This window comes from Nicotiana tabacum, chromosome 3 (assembly GCF_000715075.1).
Source record: "Nicotiana tabacum cultivar K326 chromosome 3, ASM71507v2, whole genome shotgun sequence".
Classification (NCBI taxonomy): Eukaryota; Viridiplantae; Streptophyta; class Magnoliopsida; order Solanales; family Solanaceae; genus Nicotiana; species Nicotiana tabacum.
The window spans coordinates 175,131,931-175,150,624 of record NC_134082.1 but is presented as its reverse complement, the minus strand read 5'-3'; the positions used below and the strand labels follow the sequence as shown (position 1 = coordinate 175,150,624).

Genomic DNA, 18,694 nt, shown 5'->3' with positions numbered 1-18,694 from the left:
GTTTTTGGTTAAAATGAGTTTGAATTTAATATTTCTCATTTTTTTCTTAATAATCAGGTGTCACGTTATGAAAAATTGGTTGAATATCTTACTTTCCGGCTTGAGTGACTTTTTAAGTGAAATAGCAAAAGATAAGTGACTTTTCCGATACAAAAGAAAGAAATGTGACTTTTTGAAGCAAATATCAAAAGATAAATGATGTTCTGATACAAATATATATATAAAAAGAGAGAGAAAAATGTTCACCTAATAAATTAAGTGAATCGTGTAAGCAAATGATCTCAAGACTTTTGTATGGACTTGAAGTGTGCTACTTGTACATCATGCTCATTTATAATTTTAAATTTAAGAAAATGACCATTTCAAATCTCTTATATGTAAAGGACATATCTCTTACGTGTAAAAATAATATTTTTCTGTGTAAAAAAAGAGGCAGGGTCAAAAAAATAAAAATAAAACAAATTTGTAAAGATCCATAAAGCTAATATTTTGAATTATATTAATAATGTAAGAAAAGTTATATATCAATGCATATAAGTTAAATCTGACTTGTTAACCTTCTACGAGTCAAATTTGGATATGGTGCGATGTCAAGATTGGGCCTCGTGGAATTCTGAGCCCAAATTCAGACCCTAAACCCAATTGATATCGGACTCTAACCCCAACTTCAAATACCGCCATATACTCTCTCATGGATACAAACTCGCTCTTTTTTCACTTTCTCTCCGGCGAAATCCCTGCACTTCTCTTTCTTCTGCAAAAACATCATCACTGTAAGTTCTATTTCTTTTTCATGTTAATCTCTTTTCCCGTCTGAGTTCTTACGAGGTCTTTTTTGTTAAATTATGATATGTATGTGTTCGATTCTATGATCATCATCAAATTCATGTGAAAAATTATCCAACTAGGTGTTTCTATGAATGGAGAAAAGTGTTTTTATGTAAAAATTGTTGCGACCAATTTTAATCCGTTTCTCTGTAAGGTTCTTTGGGAGGCTTATTATGTAACCATGCACATGAGTCAATTTTATTGCGACTTTTAGACAATTGTACATTAGTTAATGACAAGGAATTGAAGTGTAGTTTAGGACATTGTGATATCTAACTTGGACCTGTTTCAGAATCCTGCCACAAAGGTGTACCATATACTTTTGGTCTATTGGATCATTGCTATAGTATTTCTTTTTTTCTTAACGCAATAGTTGAAGGTACGAGACTTTTATATTAGTGTAATGATGAGTGTGATGAGAGTTAAATTTAGGGACATCTAGTTTTAGAGAAATTTACATGTTGAGTATGTGAATGAAATAGACTCGGATACTGCGAAACATATATTGAAGATTCATTTAGCTGACTTTAACTGGTTTGAGATTGAGTTTTGAGGCAGGCTTGATTGATAGATTGATTGCAGGACCTGTCTAGTTTTTTCTGCAATCAGGGGCCAGGTTGTAACTAATCACGGAACCTGATTTTTAATTTTTGGATGATGGTTATATTTGGGTCTATATTGCACCTATGCCCTCCTATTATCGCTGTTAGTGCAGTTCTTGGTATACTTTGATGGATATTTTATATCGGCAAGTTGAGCAGTGCGCTTTGTGTAGAGATCCGTAGGACTGATTAACTTGGATATTCATTTGCAATACAGACTAAGCTCATGGATTTTCTTGCAACATGATTTTACTCTTAGGGATTAAGTTTCTCTCTGGTGAATTAGTACTACAATTAAACAATCTGTACAAGTTTTGATTAAGGAATTGGCCCTTTTATGAGTTTTTTTTTATTAATTCTTGGGTTATTCTGATAATGGTACTTCTATTGCCTTCGCTTTTATCGTACTTTAATTATGGTGCTAGTGCTTTCTGTTATATTTTCTTAATGTTCATATGTTATACAAACCGATCATGTCAAATTGCTGACCTGTAGCAACTTCTGTGCTTCAAGGTTGGCTTATGAAATATTAGATGATGGACAAAGTGATATCACCTATGATACGGAACATCAGTATGCTGAAAGATATCTTTCATGATTTTTAAGATGTTTGGCTAATACATGCATTTTTATGTGTTTCATAAAATGGGCTACATGTCTTATTGCACTCATGAATCAATGCTTTTATATCATGATTATTCTGCACATGCAAGATACTATTAGTTTGTTTCTCCTAATGATTTATAAGCATGGCAGCTCTGCCATGATCTTCTCTTACACTGTGCTTTCCATTGGCTGTAAACAGATAAAGTAACCTAGTACCCATGGAAGCAGCTAATAACACTGATGTTAGTACTGAAGCAAAACCACAAGTCATATACCGCTGCAAGAAATGTCGAAGGATTGTTGCATCAGCAGAGCAAGTTGTTCCACATGAACCTGGAGAAGGCCAAAAATGCTTCAAGTGGAAAAAGAGAAGCAACAATCCCTGGGATCAGGAGGCACCTCAATGCTCCTCTATTTTTGTTGAGCCCATGAAGTGGATGCAAGTTGGCGAGTCTCATTCCTAACTGTTCCTTTATTCCTATGAAAAATTGCTTTCCATCTTTCAAATTATTAATGTAGCTCATACTCATCTAACAGTTGAAGATGGTTGTGTTCAAGACAAGCTTCAGTGCCTGGGTTGCAAAGCACGCCTCGGTTACTTCAATTGGGCAGGCATGCAGTGCAATTGTGGAGCATGGATTAACCCCGCATTTCAGCTGCACAAGAGTCGATTAGATGAATGCCAACTTTAAGTATTTGCAGGTTTCTACTGAGGCGTGGTTAATGGTTATGTATATCGGTTAAAAACTTACAGTCTTCCTGCATATTATTAGGGTATAGCTATTTAATATTTGGAAGAAAGCAGACGGTTTTTGATTGATGATGGGGTACTCGATGTAAAGTTAATCGCAAGTAATTATAGCCTAATGGAGTTGCTAACAGTCTCATTTGTTTCTTTGAATGTGTTTTTCTAACAAAGATGGTCACTTCTCTATTTTAATCTGCCGACTACTTAATATTTTCATGCTGAAAGATCAATTAGTGAATCAAATAGCATGTAATATTCATATTTTGACTCTTCTCTTGCAGTCATTTTTACTAACGAATCTGTATTGCCAATAAAGTATTGAATGACTGTCTTGATCTCTCGCAAGTCACACTTGCCTTTTTATTCTTTTTAGTGGAATAGAAAAGGGTTAAATATGGCACTAGTTAAAGGAACCAAAAGCGAAAAGGAAAAAACACAAAGCAAAACAGAGCAAAAAGAAATATGAAATGTATTTTTCCATCACTCTTTTGATCCAAATACATCTAAGATTAAATTCTTATTTAGCTCCCAATGGACCTGACCATCAAAGAAGTGTCGAGAAAAAAGCAAACAGTACATCCAAACATAAATATCGCGAATCAGAAAATAGGCATCATTTTCCTGCTTACTGGCCAGCAGCAAAAGCTTCAACTGGGAAAGTTTTGGTGATGCCAGCGAGACTCTTGAACTGAATCTTGCCAGTGGGGGGATCATCCACAGTGATCTCATTAACTGGAGGCCATAGCATTAGTTCCTTAGCCTTCACTCCCTTAAGCTTCTTGATTCTCTTCTTGTCAATGTATCCATTTATTTCAGTGTCATAACTTACCAGTTTGCTGATCAACTTGAATTTGTGTTCAACTTTTTTATTTTGCAGGATCCACATATAACCTGTGTTCTTCACGAATCCCGCTTCAATCACATCAGCAAGAGGGAGAAGCCCTGTTGGGAGTCTGAATTCTTCGAGTAGAGAAACCGCCATTTTCAAACCTTCCTCATGCCCCCTTTTCACAATTGCTCCTTCCTTCTCTGCCATGATTGCTAGCTTGGACTTCTCAATACTTTCTTCTTGAGGAAATAATGCTTGTTCTTGACGACTGTTTTGCTTCTCTGTTTGATGGGAAAGTGGGAAACTGAATTTTTATTGTGTGCTCCTATATGAAGAGACAAAATACTTGATGGACAACTCAATGTAAAGAGCATTGTACTAGTCACCAACGCTATGGTTTTCACTTGAGGCTGGTCCTAAGTTTTATCAAATTCAATTGTTCTGCCATTCTTTTCTTGTTTCATGCCGCAAATCGGCTTGGCTTAAACTAAAGAAGTAGGCCGAAATTTTGGAGTTATATGCCTATTATATGATAATTTGAAAATCTTGTACCATTATAGTACTATACTAAGAACTAGTACATGACATACATAAACAGTTAGATGGCTTACTACATACTTTACACCACAAACTTGCATGTAAATTTCTTTAACATGCCTTTTCTTTGTGGGCATCCGCCACCCTAACTTGTAAAAAGTAAAACTATTACCCTAAACTGACACGTGGTTATGAAGCCCTAAAATTTTTGTATGGTATATATTTTAAGCTATCCTTCCCTTTTTGCTTTATTTACACAGAACAAGCAACATGGCAGATCCTTTTATTTTACTTCGTTTACTATTAATTGTGAGACCAAAATTAAAGAACAAAAAAAGATTCAATGAAAGCTGTATCCGATCATGTAAACTACGAAGCAACTGCAAGCCTTTGAAATATGTTAAAACTTTTTTCATACTCAATCAGGTAGGCCATATTATGTAAGTGTGGCATTTTATATAAGATTGACATATTTAGAAAGCTACCCCAGATTAATATATTCTACCTTACAATTTCCATGAATTTTCTACACATTCTTATAACCATTCCAATTTGCTCGTCTCAGCAACGCCTTATTATTCGTGCCCTGCGAAAACTAAGAAACGACATTCAGCCCAAAGGACAAATAAGAAAAGAAAATAGTGGTGATATAATAAAAAATAAAAAGTCTTTGTTATAAATTAGGAAGAAAAGTCACGTAAACTTATACTATGATATTGATGGAATTATATAAAAGAAAAAGGAAATACTATTATTTAAAAACCCTTATCACGATAGCCACCTAATGCCCATCCTTATACACCATTGGTTGTATTATCAAGATTAAACTGAGTTTCTTGTGTTATTACATATATATAGCAAACATATTTCCCCCAAACAAGGACTTGAGTAGATGAATGGAGTCTATCAAAGCAGCAACTTCAGTGTACTTTCTCAATGACCCAGTTCTTATTATTTTCTTGAAACTTTTGTGGCCCCTCATAGCACAAGGTTTGTCTCTAAAAATTAGCAACCTAGGGTCAAACAAAAGGGTGAGAAAGGAAAGATAATATGATTGTGGGACGGATCACATTTAAAAATGCTATTTTTGGTTATCTTTATTTCTCTTTCTTATGTGTAAACGCTCCAACGAATAGATATACTCGCCTGTCCAGGTCTAGTTTTGTGTATATAAACATACACACAGACACACAAAGGCACAAACTAAAACTTAGATATTTCATCTAAGGAAGTCTACATTTGTGTTGCTCCTCTTCTCAAAAGTCACACAATATGACGGTCTGCTTCATTCTAAACTCATGCGTTTACATATAGTTTCTTTTTACGTTACTTACGTACTCATTCCCAACCCCCTCCAACAAATTAAAAGTAGAAAAGAAAGAAGAATAAATGGTAACATAATATTTAGTATCATGAGCGTGTGCGTGTAATATTTGAGACTTATCTGTGTGTGTGTATTTTTCTGTATTCCAGTGTTTCACCAATTAAATGGCGCATTGGTTTAGGTTCTGTATGTTTATATTGTAGAGAGATAAGCATGCATATGTCATATAGTGTATGCGAAAATGGAGAAAAAGATTGGTTACTAACTTTTTGCACTTCTCTTTTATCTCTCTTCTTATGTTATTTTCCTCTCCTTTTGGTGTTTATTTTCGTGGGTTATAATTGCTTAAGTGTACGGTGGCAAATAAATTTGAGCATATATAATTTGGGTTTATCTCTCTTCTTATGTTTATCATTTCAGTTTTCCACTTCAGAACTTTTAGAATGCTTTCCAAATTCTGTTTCTTTGAAATGATGTTTTCCGTATTTTGTTTCTTCACTATATATTAGAATATGAATGAGCTAGGTTGAAGACCATAGAGGAATCTATCCTGCTAATCCCTATTTACTCCTTACTAAAAATTCGAGAAGATAATTTAATATTACTAATGAGTGAATTGTTACTAGTATTCTTTTCTGTCGAGTACATGAAGTGCATTAAATAAATTAGTAAAGGTTAGTGGCTCGAAAAAAATGCAACAAAAGAAAGATAATGTACTAAGTGGCTCTTCCATTCCACTATTTCTACTTTAATGAGATGGTGTTATGCTAAAAATTCGCTTTGATAAAAAATAAAACCCTTATTTTGACAAGAGGGGTTGCTCTGATGGTAAGCAACCTCCACTTCCAACCAAGAGGTTGTGAGTTCGAGTCTCCCAAGAGCAAGGTGGAAAGTTCTTGGAGGGAAGGATGTCAATGATCTATTTGGAAACAGTCTCTCTACCTCAGGGTAGAGGTAAAGTTTGGGTACACACTTTGTACTCTACTTTGTTTTCATGATGACTTAGACATATTGCGCCGTAGCCGTTGTAAAAGAGATTTAATTATTAACGAATAAATGCTTAAAATAGGGAACGTACTGTGATTTTATCAAGGGATAGTGTAAGAGCTTTTACAATATTAGTAAATTTTAACATATGGTAGTAGACTATTTACCATTTTTAACATGTTGATAGTTAATGTTTATATAAAATTTATAATTACCTTATACGTGGCATAAAGATATACTTTCTCCGTTTCATATTAAATGAGGTACTTTCCTTTTTAGTCTGTTCCAAAACAAATGACACATTTCTAAATTTGGAAATAATTCAACTTTAAACTCTTTTATTTTACTCATTTACCCTTAATGAGAAGTTTTTATAGCCACACAAATATCATGGCCCCACAAACTTTTTACCCCTTAAACTTTTAAGACCACAAGTTTCAAAAATCTTCTTCTTTTTTCTTAAATTTCGTCCCAAGTCAAACTACCTCATATAATATGAAACGGAGGGATTAATATTTTTTACTGTAAGTGTGCAACATTAAACTCTAAATTAAGTTATCCATTATTCATTATAGATTGTGGAAATGAGAGTGCACATGGATTGTCCAGGATGCGAAAGCAAAATAAGGAAGGCTCTCAAGAAGCTTGATGGTTGGTATCTATTATCACAATCCCATTCTTTTCTTTATAATTTTTTTGACAAGACAGCCTTACTGCCTTACCCTTTGTAATGGAATTATAATAGCATATTTTATATAATGTTCTTTCCTATTAAATAATCTTCCTACAAATTTTAGTTGGAGACAACGTTTTAAATTATTATCCACCAAATAGACACCAAAGTCGTCATTCACACCACTGGTATAAGGTTTTGTGTCTCCATGCTTGGATATAAAATGGACTTTTCTCATTGTCCAATAATTCTTTAGCCTAGCTCATATATCGGAATTATTTAAACCATACATTTAAACTAATTTTCCTAATTGACTTGTTTCCACTTTAATTTGGTATTCTCAGGAGTTGATAACATTGACATAGACATGAACATGCAAAAGGTGACAGTAACAGGATGGGCAGAGCAGAAAAAAGTCCTCAAAACAGTGAGAAAAACTGGAAGGAAAGCTGAACTATGGCCATATCCATACAATTCAGAATACCATAACTACATGCACCATTATTACGACACATTCTACAGCACGCCAGCCACTTACTTCGCACACCAGCCCTCTTCTTCCTACAACTACCGCGAGCACGGCTACAATGGCCATGCTCACGGTTACTATGCAGAGCTACCTTACAATACAATCTTCGATGAACGAACCAGGCACATGTTTAGTGATGATAATGCTACTGGCTGTTCTATAATGTGATTGATCTGATTCAATTTGCTCTTTTGGGGGTTTGCAATGCTCTATTTGTTTCTATTTTTTCGGTAAATGAATCATTGCAAATTAGACTTGTTTTGGAGTTGGGTAATCTTTTTCTTTTTAGCTCCGTTGAGGTTGAGTTGAGGTTGAGAATGGGGGGGAAACTGTGGAACTTACGATGGAATTAAGGCCTGCTGATTATGTTCCTTTGCTTGTGTTATCCATATTTCAATGTGTATATATATAGTTTGTTTATTTTTCCTTTCATTTCGTTAATACTGTTCTTTCATTTACCTTTCCTGTCGAACATGAACATGGAATAGAGCAAATCACAAAACTATCGATTATATTAACTTACCAATGAAGGGTGGTCAATTTGAACAGCCTGTATAGGGCAAATATTACTTTTAATACATAGGAGTATAAATTAAATTTTGAATACACTGTATATTAAATCTTGAATACACTTAGCAAAATTCCTCGCTTCGACACAGGTTGAAACAAGCCGGTATAAACAAATAAACCAGCAACTTTGGGACAAACATGCATTTGCAGTCATTTATAGTATCCATCAAAATAAAAAAGGATCAAGCTTTTAGCGTTTTGATGTCATTTATATATACGCTGAATTGCTTCCTGTACAACTATAAGAGCTACAAGCTAGGGGTAATTAATGAGGACGACTCAGGTTGCTTCTCTTGTTGCTTTATGTGGTCGGCCACATGAGAAATTACTCCAGCTCCAGCATTGTGAAAGAATTCGTTCTTCACCTGTCACCGGAAAATAGTGATCGAATTAACCCTGATGGGGAGGAACATAAAGAAATAAAATGGAGCTTACATGGATAAAGTTATGCGCGAAAAAGGGCCAGAACGCCGAGTGAAAGCTAACATCAACTTTCTTCCACCCCAACTGTTGCAAGCCACATATCATTTCCTCTGTTCGAAAAGAGTAGTGAGATTTTAGCTTGCTGTAGAAGCTATATAGTAGCATTGAGATTCATTTGAAACTAGCAGAAACATCTCTCTTAGTACTATTACCTTCCATACTTTCATGATATTCTAATGTACTTTGCGTGCTTGCTGCATTTTGAGCTTCCTCCTTTGCTTTGGCTGCCTCGAGGGGGTAATGGGGTCCTTCACATGAAGCTGGAGGACAGTATTCCACATCTACTACATGTTTGTAGCCATCCAACGATCGCCAAGGGGGCTGCCAATTCTAACAAAATTGTCGCATCATGAACTCCTAAAAAACTCTGTTTCCGGAAGATCGCAAACTTTTCAGAGTTATACAGCTACTATCTTGCTAATGTTTACGATTTCACATGTGTAACACCCCAGACTCTAGACAGAGTCCCACATCGGCAAAACACAAGAGAGATGTTGGGTGTATAAGTTAACAAGCCTTAGACCCTAGTGACGCGTTTTAAACCCGTGAGGACCTAGGCCCAGAGTGGACAATATCACTAGCGGGCTGGGCTGTTACAGATGGTATCAGAGTCACTCTTGTGTCAGGCTTGCCGATGGTGGGTCAGAGTTCAACTGAGTTAGGCAAATCCCGGTTAGGCGGGGCAAACCTCAGTGCTGAGTCTAGGCGAATTCCATGCGGTAGGGCAAACCTCAGCGAGGATGCTGAGTCCATAAGAATATCACTAGCGAACTGGGCTGTTACAACATGATACCATGTTTTTATGCGTATTATATTCATCTAACTATGAGAATCAAAGGCAAATGTACATACTTAGACACGAAGACTCATAAGACACACGCAGCCATGCAATGAGCATAGTGCGAACTATTCATTCCCCTTTTACTAAAGAAAAATATAAACCAATTTTAGGAGGGTTTTCTCATTTAGAGAACGGAGAAAAAAGACTAATTAGACATGGAGTAAACCAGGTCTACAGTCATAATTTGCAGTGCCAGTGGAGAACTGAACATCTCTCTCTGTGGGAAGAACAATTGCATCCCATCCCATCCCCTCGCCCGACAATAGGCTACTACACTATACCTTTTTCCGGGGCTTAAACAGTAATGAAGATAATTCTACTTTCCGTCCACAGTAGATCCATTCTTTAGTCCGGGAAATACAGTAACTCACCATTAAATGATCATATCTTCTCTACAAAATTAGCAAATAATTCTTACTTGAAATAGCGCGACTTTGAAATATCAAATTTCCCATATAAGGAAATAGCCGCCCTTGATTTGCTTGTTGTATGCAAGTGAAGGTCTAAAACTTGTAGCTGTTTTTAATTCAAATTTCAGTATACCAAACATATCAAGGGTTTTTCGTTTCAAGGGAAGATGCAAATGAAGTGTAAAATAATTTTACCAAGTCTTAATCCCCTAACAAGAAAAAATTATATAGAAAAAAAGTGTTATCATAGATTGAGAGATTATTACCTACCCATCATGTGCATATGCGTTTAAGTTTTAGAATAAATTAATTCATGAATTGCTTGAATCCTGGCTTTTTCAAATTCAAATCCTGTATCACAGCTGCCAGAGGCGCATCTAGGATTTTAATGACATGGGTGCACCACTAAAAAAAGGAGAAAAAAAGAAGTATAAGTGGGATTTGATCCCTAATCCACTAGGTAAATAACTTAACATTCAACCAAGTGCACCATTTAGCTTCTTTGGAGCATGGGTGCCAGCAGATAATACTAGACCAATTCCAAAAGATATGTACATAAAATACCTAGTTTGACGGAAAGACCATGAGTTCACGTGCCCCGTGTAAATGCCTACAAATCCGCCTCTGACAGCTGCCACAGGGGAACTCACAATGATAGCACTTTGAAAGTAATGAAACCAAAAGACTAACTCGATGCTGCATTTCTCCATTCTAAAGCAGCTGGGTTAACTCTTTATCACTGAGATTTGAAATGCAATTACTGGATTCAGAGTCAAATGTACTAATCATTAGACCATGGAACTTACTGGTCACTTACTGGCAGATTGAACGTCAGATCTGAACTCTTGAGTAACTATTGCTTACCTAAACCATTTATAATTGTATGTCCTTTTCTGTCTTTATCTTGACTAAATGCTAACGTTCACAATGCTATAGTTATGGCAACAAATGATAACAATGATTTGTAAATCTCAAATCACCTTAACGAGCTCTGTCTCCCTCCTTATAGATGATGTACGCCAACCGACCATATCTAGATAATGTCAAGAAATTGAGAGAAAAAGCACTGGAATGAACTCTATCAATGAATTATGTTTTGCTAATTAAATGAAGAAACAGCAAATGAGATGCAAAGGATACGATCATAAGAGACATTAGCATATAGAACACGACATTTGAAAGCACCAAGCGCTGATCTGCAAGAATGAAAACGCAGGCATAAGAGTAAAAAGAGAATGGCGCAGGAGAAACAGCTGCTTCAAGGACTGGTAGGGATAATTATACTCACATAAATTTTCCATCATCACAGTCTGATGCCATCCTTAGCAGCAGAGGTGGTTTAGTAGGTTGGCCATCAGTAAGGAAGAGCTGACTACCAGTTTGACCAACAAAAATAGGAGCCATAGGTGCTGCAATTTTCTCCAAGATTGGCAACCCGAAGAGAAAAGGAAGCTGAAAAATAAAAGCTAATCAACTGTCCTGATGTCAGGAGCCATTACAAAGTAATCACAACACTATTTTTCTGGATAAGCTACTAATAACAACATACTGTTCAAATTCTGAGAGACAGTATCAAAGATTATGATTTAAACTAAAGACTTGATGATTTGTTTGACCCAACATTAACGTTGCAAATTAATATCCTCCTAAATGTAAGTTAATATGACATCAAGTTAATATCCTCCTGGACGCTTCAGGTTTGTTGACACACAACTTATTGAAGGCTTGGCAAGGCATTTTCTTTTCTGTTATACTATGTGGCTTGATGTCTAGTTAATGATCGTGGTATGCAGTATACCACAATGATTATCTGTACATAATCTTTGTCTTGCGTAATAAAAGGCAAAAATATTCCTGGCATTTGCTTTAGTGAAATAGGATGTTTCATGGTTCCTTTTCTTTACTTGTAAATACTGATTAACACTTGTATAATTTTCTGAGTAAATAGGTACTGACACAGTCTTTCCCATTTAATATGAAACAATTCAGATTTTTGACTCATGCTTAAAGTGGTGCTGTTAAAGTAATGAATATTTTAAGACACAGTAAGTACAGACATAGTCATAAAGTAATGAAGAATTCAGAAAAATCTAATTCAAATGTCTTAAAGTTTTCTGCTTTAAAAAAGCTAAAAGCTAGTTTCTATTCCGCAAACACTTACTAGTCCACTAAAGTTTCAAAATTTTCCAGGTAGAGGCTTCATAACGAGATTTACAATTAAAAGCATGAATATAGGATATATGCTTATCATTCTCAAAAATTATAGAATATATGCATAAAATACATGAAAACAACTGAAATCCCTATGAAAGAAATTGTAATGGACACAATCTAGCAACTTCGTGAAGGACAAAAATATTGAGATAAGAATCAATCATGGATCACTGATCAGATTGTACCATGAGAACAGACCTGATTTTTCCCTCTCACACCCAGATGTGGTGTTGCCAAGGTAATAAAATTGACTGGCTCCAGGCCAGCAATCAAACCTTCATTTAAGGAGCCTACTGGTTTGAGGTTTGCATTAGTTGAAGTGACTGTATCATCGGTCTGCTCACTACCATTTGATGAATAAAGTGCGGCAACTGCATATCTTGCAATCAATCCACCAAGAGAATGAGCTAAAAAGGATATCTTCTTTAGGCTTTCTCTTTTGTTCACAACCAGCCTAACCTGTTTATTATCAGATATACCAAACAGGAAAGGATGAGCATTCATAGTTTCACACTGGAAGCACAAGCCATGTATTGGAGACTTGAAAAGGCACGGGTTCAAGAGGGTTATGTTTTGATGTCAGAAATGAGTGGCTGGAAACTATTTGACCATTACATTGTTTACATAATTGAAGTTTCTGAGACGAATACTGAGTGCAGATTGAAACAACTAGCTTTTGGAGACAATTTTTATTTAAGCAGTGAAGGCAATATGCTTATGAAGTAAAGGTATATCGAGGCCAACTTTACCAGTTTGATTGCAGTGATTCAGGTAAAATAAAAAAAGAAAAAACCCAGCTATTGTTAGTGCATTTTAGACAATTTAAAAAATCTAGATCTGATGCACTGATGGAAGGACATTTATCAGCAAATATTGTACTACACTACAAATTTTATTCACTTTCCGCAGAATAGCCAGAGTACATTGACCCTTTGTTTCTTATACAGCAAGTACCAGCATAGGATACTACTTATCAGGGATCTCTTGCTTTGGGTATTGTATAGCTAACCAAAAACCACTGGCAAAGCTATATAGTACTAATATAGTGTCTCTTGTTGCCTCTTTGAGCCGAGGGTCTCCTGGAAACAGCCTCTCTGCCCCTCGGGTAGAGGTAAGGTCTGCGTACATATTACCCTCCCCAGACCCCACTTGTGGGATTACACTGGGTTGTTGTTGTTGTTGTAAAGCTAAACTACACAAGTAAACAGCAAGTACCAGCAAAGGGACCATACTCACTTCATCTGCTAGTCGTTCTCCAGCTCCATCAATCCCTGTGAAGGTTTTAGTATACGTATTACATGAACTTGCTGCGCACGACGAAAGACAAAGTCAGATAGCATACACAAACCAATCAAAAAGGACTTTCAGATTTTGTTGAATACCATCCCGTATTTAGATATATGTAAGATTCAAGATTTAAAAAAAAAAAATGAGAAGATAAAAGATTAAAAGATTGAGATCCCAATTGTATCAGTTATTTGATAATTATAATACAAATCGTAGTATTTGGGTAGTAAGATATGGAGCTTCATGCAGTAACAAGTATAAGTTTCAAATTCTGATAAGATAAGGGATTAAAAGAAGGAACAAGGAAATGGAATTTAACAAAACCTTCCCGTATTCCTCTTGCACTCAAATTAGACATTGTACTTGCAGTTTATTTCATTGATTGCAGTAGCTAGCCATTCAAATAGCTGATCATTAGTAGACTTTAATATACGCTGATACTTCACTTTCACGTAATCAACAGTATAGCATATGATTGAAGTAAGAGCGTATTGTTACTTTGCTTCTTGGTGTAGTCGAAATTGAAGCAAGAAAAGACCTAGAAAACTAAAAAAAAATACATGAAAATATGACAAGCTCCACTAAAAATTATACCATATATCAAAAAGTTTCTTCCCAACCGCCTCCTCAACTCTGCTTGAACATACGTCCAGTCACCCGGGCTGCATTGTTTGGAAATCTCAGTGATACAAACAGAAGCATGCTAATTTTCAGAAATATATTTTTGATCTATGGATGATATCAGCATATATTTGGGGTTGAGGCGTAGTTAATTGACTGATATGGGTGATATCAGCACTTAAGACCATGCCCATTACACATATATCAAACGAAACATACTTGACAACCAAATCTTGGATTATGAGGTAAATCATCACCTCAGGAACATGAAAGAAAGTTCAACTGAGGAACATAAAAGTAATATACAAACAGATATAGATATGTATGTGACCAGGACAAATGCAAGATCGAGTTTCATACTCCTGGGGAAACAAAAAACTTCCAACCAAATTTATAATGCGCGTTGAAAGTGAGAATGTAAGAAAACTTTAAACCCAATTCCGGATAGCACTACCACGAGAACATAATATTTGAACAAAGAATATTCTAATCACCATTCATCTTGTGTACAGAGAAGGAGAATATAAACTAATTCTAAACACACACACACACATACATTATATAATTTGTAGACACGGAGGCATCCTTAAAGGGGGAGTAAACAAAGTCGCCAACCTTGCTAAGATGCCATGAACAAGGACTAGAAGATGCTCAGGTTCTTCCTCCATGTCCATCAAGCCTTTCGGTGACACAATACTTCCTTCAGTTGTACTCATCGCATGGGCTTTATAGCTTTGACTTCTCAAGATGTTGTTTATCCCTGCAGAAGGGGCAGACAACCTCCTCAGAGGAATGATTTGCAAAGAAAGAAAAGATCCAAAGATGCCAAGACATTTGAAGTGTAAAAATAATAAGGATTTTGCGAGAGAGCACAAGAAACTATGTCCTAACTCAGATATACTACATGGCTTTTCAGAATTCACGAAGCAGTTGCCTGAAACCAGAGGAGACAATAGCTGCACAACTAAGAACACCACAAGAGCATAAATAATATAACACCTATTAATATCATTTCCAACTGCACAATCCACCAGGAGAAGGGGTCTATGGTTCTAGCCTGGCCGATAAGCATAGAACAAACAATTTTGATTTGCCTAAAAAGCAGACTTCAGTCTAAGAGTTGGTGATAAAATGATAACCTCAAAGGAGAACAGAAATAACCAAGTCTTTTAGAGCAGTTTCAAACCTTTAGTATACTGTATATGCCTATATGTAAGAAAAAGCAATTAAAATTGCAACTTTAAGTAAGGGATTGGGTAGAAACAAGTTGCAGCATTCATCAGCATAAGCACAAGTAATATGGCATTGACTAATGAAGACCCTTACTAGTTGAATTAGACAATAGCATAATCGCTATGCACTGACCAATGTTTCAAAAGGTAAAAGTTAATATTTAAATGAGACTCACTAAGGGTGAGGCAGCTTCTATACTTCTCAAGGCAACCGACAAGTGAGGCACTAGCCCCATGCGCACTTTACACCTTGAGTTGTTCGGCCCGTGCATGCCTTACTCTTTGTAAATGGCCATCTTCTCCTTCATTCCTTTCCACACACTTGTACCATCAGACAACATTACTTCCTAATGAACTACCGATATCGGTTGCCATTGCACTTATGACTCTCTTCCACATAGCTCCCCTTTTGTTGGCAAACCTCCTTAACAATTTCCCTACAATGATCTATTTAAGGTTTCATGCATTCGAAGTTCCGAACCCCCACTCTCAATGGGGTTCGTAGTCCTCTCCCTCCCTTTCACACCATCCCATAGAAAATTCCTCATTAATTTCTCCAATCTCTTACTAACTGAAATAAAGTTAATAAGGACATGAAGTAGACTGGTATTTGATAATGTCACCTTTATCAACATGATCCTACCCCCTTTGACAAGGAAGAACTTGGAGATTTATGCGGAATTAAATATACCTTCTTCTAGGATCCTAGAAGAAGGTAGTTTTAATTCTGCATAACTCTCCAAGTTCTTCCTTCAGGTATATTGGATCAAACACGAATTGGACAATCACCTCATTAGGTATCTTGTATTTCTGGATAATCATATTCAAACAACGACCACAGTAAGAAAATGGCATGCACTGTTAAAGTTGCACTATACTTGCTATAGTGCCAAACAAGTTCCAGGGAGGACCTGCTGAGCAACAAAAATTTAGACACACATAAAGCCAGTTTTATGCTGATCTCTACCGCTAGTAAACCAACTAAATGTGCAACACAAATTTAGACACACATAAAGCCAGTTCTACTTTAAATACCACTTCTCTTGCATTTTTCTAGCAACTGAAGTGCTCCAGAAAAGAGCACTAACGAAGATGCTAAATCCAAATGATAAGGGAAACAAATGGCGTAAGTTGTTTTTGCTACTTTGTTTCAGTAAAAATTGATCCACACCTGTCCAGCTACATATTTACTACCTACTCTTGCACTGTACTTTGAGATAGAAAGTTATATAAAAGTACGTCAAAGCAAGGGTTTAATTTGTATTTAGCATTTCTACTTCATCTGTATTTTCATTAGCTCTCAGTATTCAACCAACAATCCAAATAAGGGAAACACCCATCAATTAATCTACTAAAGATACAAAATTTGGCATAAATTTCAATTCAACAGACAAAGATCAAATTTTGATCAATTGCAAGCTCAAAGGAAAAACCCATCTACCAGAGAAAACAAAAGACAAGAAATATTACCAGAAAAGCTGAGGAATTTCCAATTGAACCCTCGGCGTTGATCAAAGGATGAAGAAGATGACGAACAAGAAGGAGAAGATGAACAGGAATTGCAAGACAAAGAAGGGCGGGGAGAATAGTGATGAACTAATGTAGCTGATAACGCCATATATATTGCAACAAAGTCTAGAGAGAGGGGAAAAGGACCAATTGGAAATCTCTCTTTCTTGCTTTTTCCGTGCAATTCGCTATGCACAGTGCGTTATGTCAGCATCAGGAGAGCAACAACACCCACCCATTTCTCTTTCTTTTTTTCATTTGATTAATATCCTCTGCTTTCACCCCCCTATACATGTCGATATTTATTATACAATTGAAATATACAGCATTATTGGAAGATTCTGCTGGTTCCATATCTTTGGGAAAATGTTAAAGGGGACAATTTAATTGACGTTTTGCTAATTCCATTTTTGAGGAGTTTTGTTTCTTTTCTTGGAAGAGTGCATAATTGTGCAGTACAAGACAAGAGGGAACACCTGTCCTTTGTGATTGTAACCACAGCGCTGGAGACTGGAGTATAAGCAAGAAGAACCAGTAATCTTCATTTTATCACAAAATTACAGGCTAATACTTGGTAAAAGTTTTAAGTAATTAGATATATAGGATTATAAAAATATGTGTGCACCTCATAAAAGAAGTTAGTAGAAATTGATCTCTTTTTTTTTTTTTGGGTAAATAATTTAACATTTAGCCTTTTTAATATATTCATAAAATAGCTAATTTGAAAGAAAAAAAAGATCATGGGTTCACGTAATATAGGCCTAAATCAGCCCTCCAGTGTTGACCGGTCCAAGTATTTTGATAATAGGTGATAAGTGAGATTTAAGAATATTTATTTAAAAGTTAGAAATCACATGTTTTTATTTACTTATTGATTAGTCAATTACCATTCTTATTTATGCAGCAACCACAAGAAAATATTTTTTCTATGAAGGGTGGCGGCAGAGACTTGTCATTGTTAACCCAAATGACCACTTTGTCTAACCGTTTAAATTAAAATTTAATTGCAAATAGTGTATCCAGACAACTATTTATGTAAAGATCCTATTATGGGAGTGATAGTCTCATATTAAGGTCTTAACAGTCCTCATTAAACACATGAACCCGAAAGTTGGGTTACATATGCGGAAGAATGGAGAGTCATATATCTATATGGATTGTATTATGACTTTTAAAAGACCTTAAGATGGTCTGAGATATTACACTTATTAATTTAAACTTTTACAGCACATATGTATAGTGACTAGTGATCATATATAAACCACAAGAAATATATCGTGTATACAAGATTTAGAGCCCGTTTGGATTAGCTAATTTGAAGTAGCTCATAAGTATTAGGTGTTGAAAAGCATTTTTAAGTGTTGAAACTGATTTAATAAATAAGCAGTTACCTATTTGGATACAAGTTCTGAAATTGATTATAAGCTACTGCAGTATTTGATAAAAAAGTGTTGATAAGCTCGTTTTCTGTTAAAATGACTTAAATAACCTTAGAACTATTTACACTTATGAGGGCGTAATTTCTTCAAAATTTTAGATTCCAGATCTATTCAAATACAAAATATTCTATTTATCATTTTAGTTTAAATACAACTGTGTTTAGATAAGATAACTTTTATGATAAATATAATTTATTTTATGATAAGCATATAATCATAAGTTATGATAATTAATAAATTGACAAAGGTGTTTTAGTAAAAAATAAACCTAAATAGGACAAAATATTTGAAGAAAAACAAACACTGTCTTCATCACCACAACACTTAAAAAACAATACACCAAAAATTTGATATGTCCTCATTTATTACGCATAGCTCAAAGATTAATACACAATCACATAGATATAAATATGCAAAGGAATAAA

At 35.4% G+C, this 18,694-nt stretch overlaps 3 protein-coding genes and 1 long non-coding RNA gene across 6 annotated transcripts; 2 read left to right on the top strand and 2 right to left on the bottom strand.

Annotated features, from left to right (window-relative positions):
• The first annotated feature begins 618 nt into the window (after nucleotides 1–618).
• On the top strand, nucleotides 619–2,917 carry LOC107779242 (uncharacterized). The gene is made up of 3 exons (XR_012708030.1): nucleotides 619–773; nucleotides 2,236–2,483; nucleotides 2,574–2,917. It is a non-coding gene; the product is annotated as an uncharacterized LOC107779242 (long non-coding RNA).
• Nucleotides 2,918–3,409: 492 nt separating this feature from the next.
• Nucleotides 3,410–3,820, bottom strand: LOC107779197 (uncharacterized). Its single transcript, XM_016599571.1, has one exon. It carries the CDS (start codon nucleotides 3,818–3,820, stop codon nucleotides 3,410–3,412), a length of 411 nt encoding a protein of 136 aa, XP_016455057.1.
• Nucleotides 3,821–5,333: 1,513 nt separating this feature from the next.
• LOC107779224 (heavy metal-associated isoprenylated plant protein 28-like) lies at nucleotides 5,334–7,962 on the top strand. The gene is made up of 3 exons (XM_016599602.2): nucleotides 5,334–5,428; nucleotides 7,037–7,112; nucleotides 7,479–7,962. Exons 1-3 carry the CDS (start codon nucleotides 5,423–5,425, stop codon nucleotides 7,829–7,831), a joined length of 435 nt encoding a protein of 144 aa, XP_016455088.1. The 5' UTR covers nucleotides 5,334–5,422; the 3' UTR covers nucleotides 7,832–7,962.
• A 258-nt stretch (nucleotides 7,963–8,220) lies between these two features.
• On the bottom strand, nucleotides 8,221–17,184 carry LOC107779233 (lipid droplet phospholipase 1). Of its 3 annotated transcripts, none has more exons than XM_016599614.2 (11): nucleotides 16,792–17,184; nucleotides 14,705–14,849; nucleotides 14,063–14,130; nucleotides 13,418–13,488; nucleotides 12,380–12,640; nucleotides 11,256–11,419; nucleotides 11,108–11,163; nucleotides 10,948–11,000; nucleotides 8,869–9,046; nucleotides 8,669–8,766; nucleotides 8,221–8,598 (listed from the first exon to the last, which is right to left on the bottom strand). In XM_016599614.2, exons 1-11 carry the CDS (start codon nucleotides 16,937–16,939, stop codon nucleotides 8,482–8,484), a joined length of 1,359 nt encoding a protein of 452 aa, XP_016455100.1. In that variant the 5' UTR covers nucleotides 16,940–17,184; the 3' UTR covers nucleotides 8,221–8,481. The 3 variants fall into 3 exon arrangements, with proteins under 3 accessions (XP_016455100.1, XP_016455106.1, XP_075106342.1); XM_016599620.2 differs by having other exon boundaries at nucleotides 8,869–9,037; XM_075250241.1 differs by lacking the exons at nucleotides 8,221–8,598; nucleotides 8,669–8,766; nucleotides 8,869–9,046 and adding an exon at nucleotides 10,561–10,598.
• Between the last annotated feature and the right edge of the window lie 1,510 nt (nucleotides 17,185–18,694).

Excerpts from the sequence above, each read along its gene's own strand:
- LOC107779233 (XM_016599614.2), bottom strand. The coding sequence starts at position 16,939 with ATGGCGTTATCAGCTACATTAGTTCATCACTATTCTCCCCGCCCTTCT. Across the intron at positions 11,420-12,379 it reads GTGTGAGAGGGAAAAATCAG|CTTCCTTTTCTCTTCGGGTT; the intron begins GTCTGTTCTCAT and ends TTTATTTTTCAG. Across the intron at positions 9,047-10,947 it reads GGGAGACAGAGCTCGTTAAG|AATTGGCAGCCCCCTTGGCG; the intron begins GTGATTTGAGAT and ends CAATTTTGTTAG.
- LOC107779197 (XM_016599571.1), bottom strand. The coding sequence starts at position 3,820 with ATGGCAGAGAAGGAAGGAGCAATTGTGAAAAGGGGGCATGAGGAAGGT.
- LOC107779224 (XM_016599602.2), top strand. Across the intron at positions 7,113-7,478 it reads GGCTCTCAAGAAGCTTGATG|GAGTTGATAACATTGACATA; the intron begins GTTGGTATCTAT and ends TGGTATTCTCAG.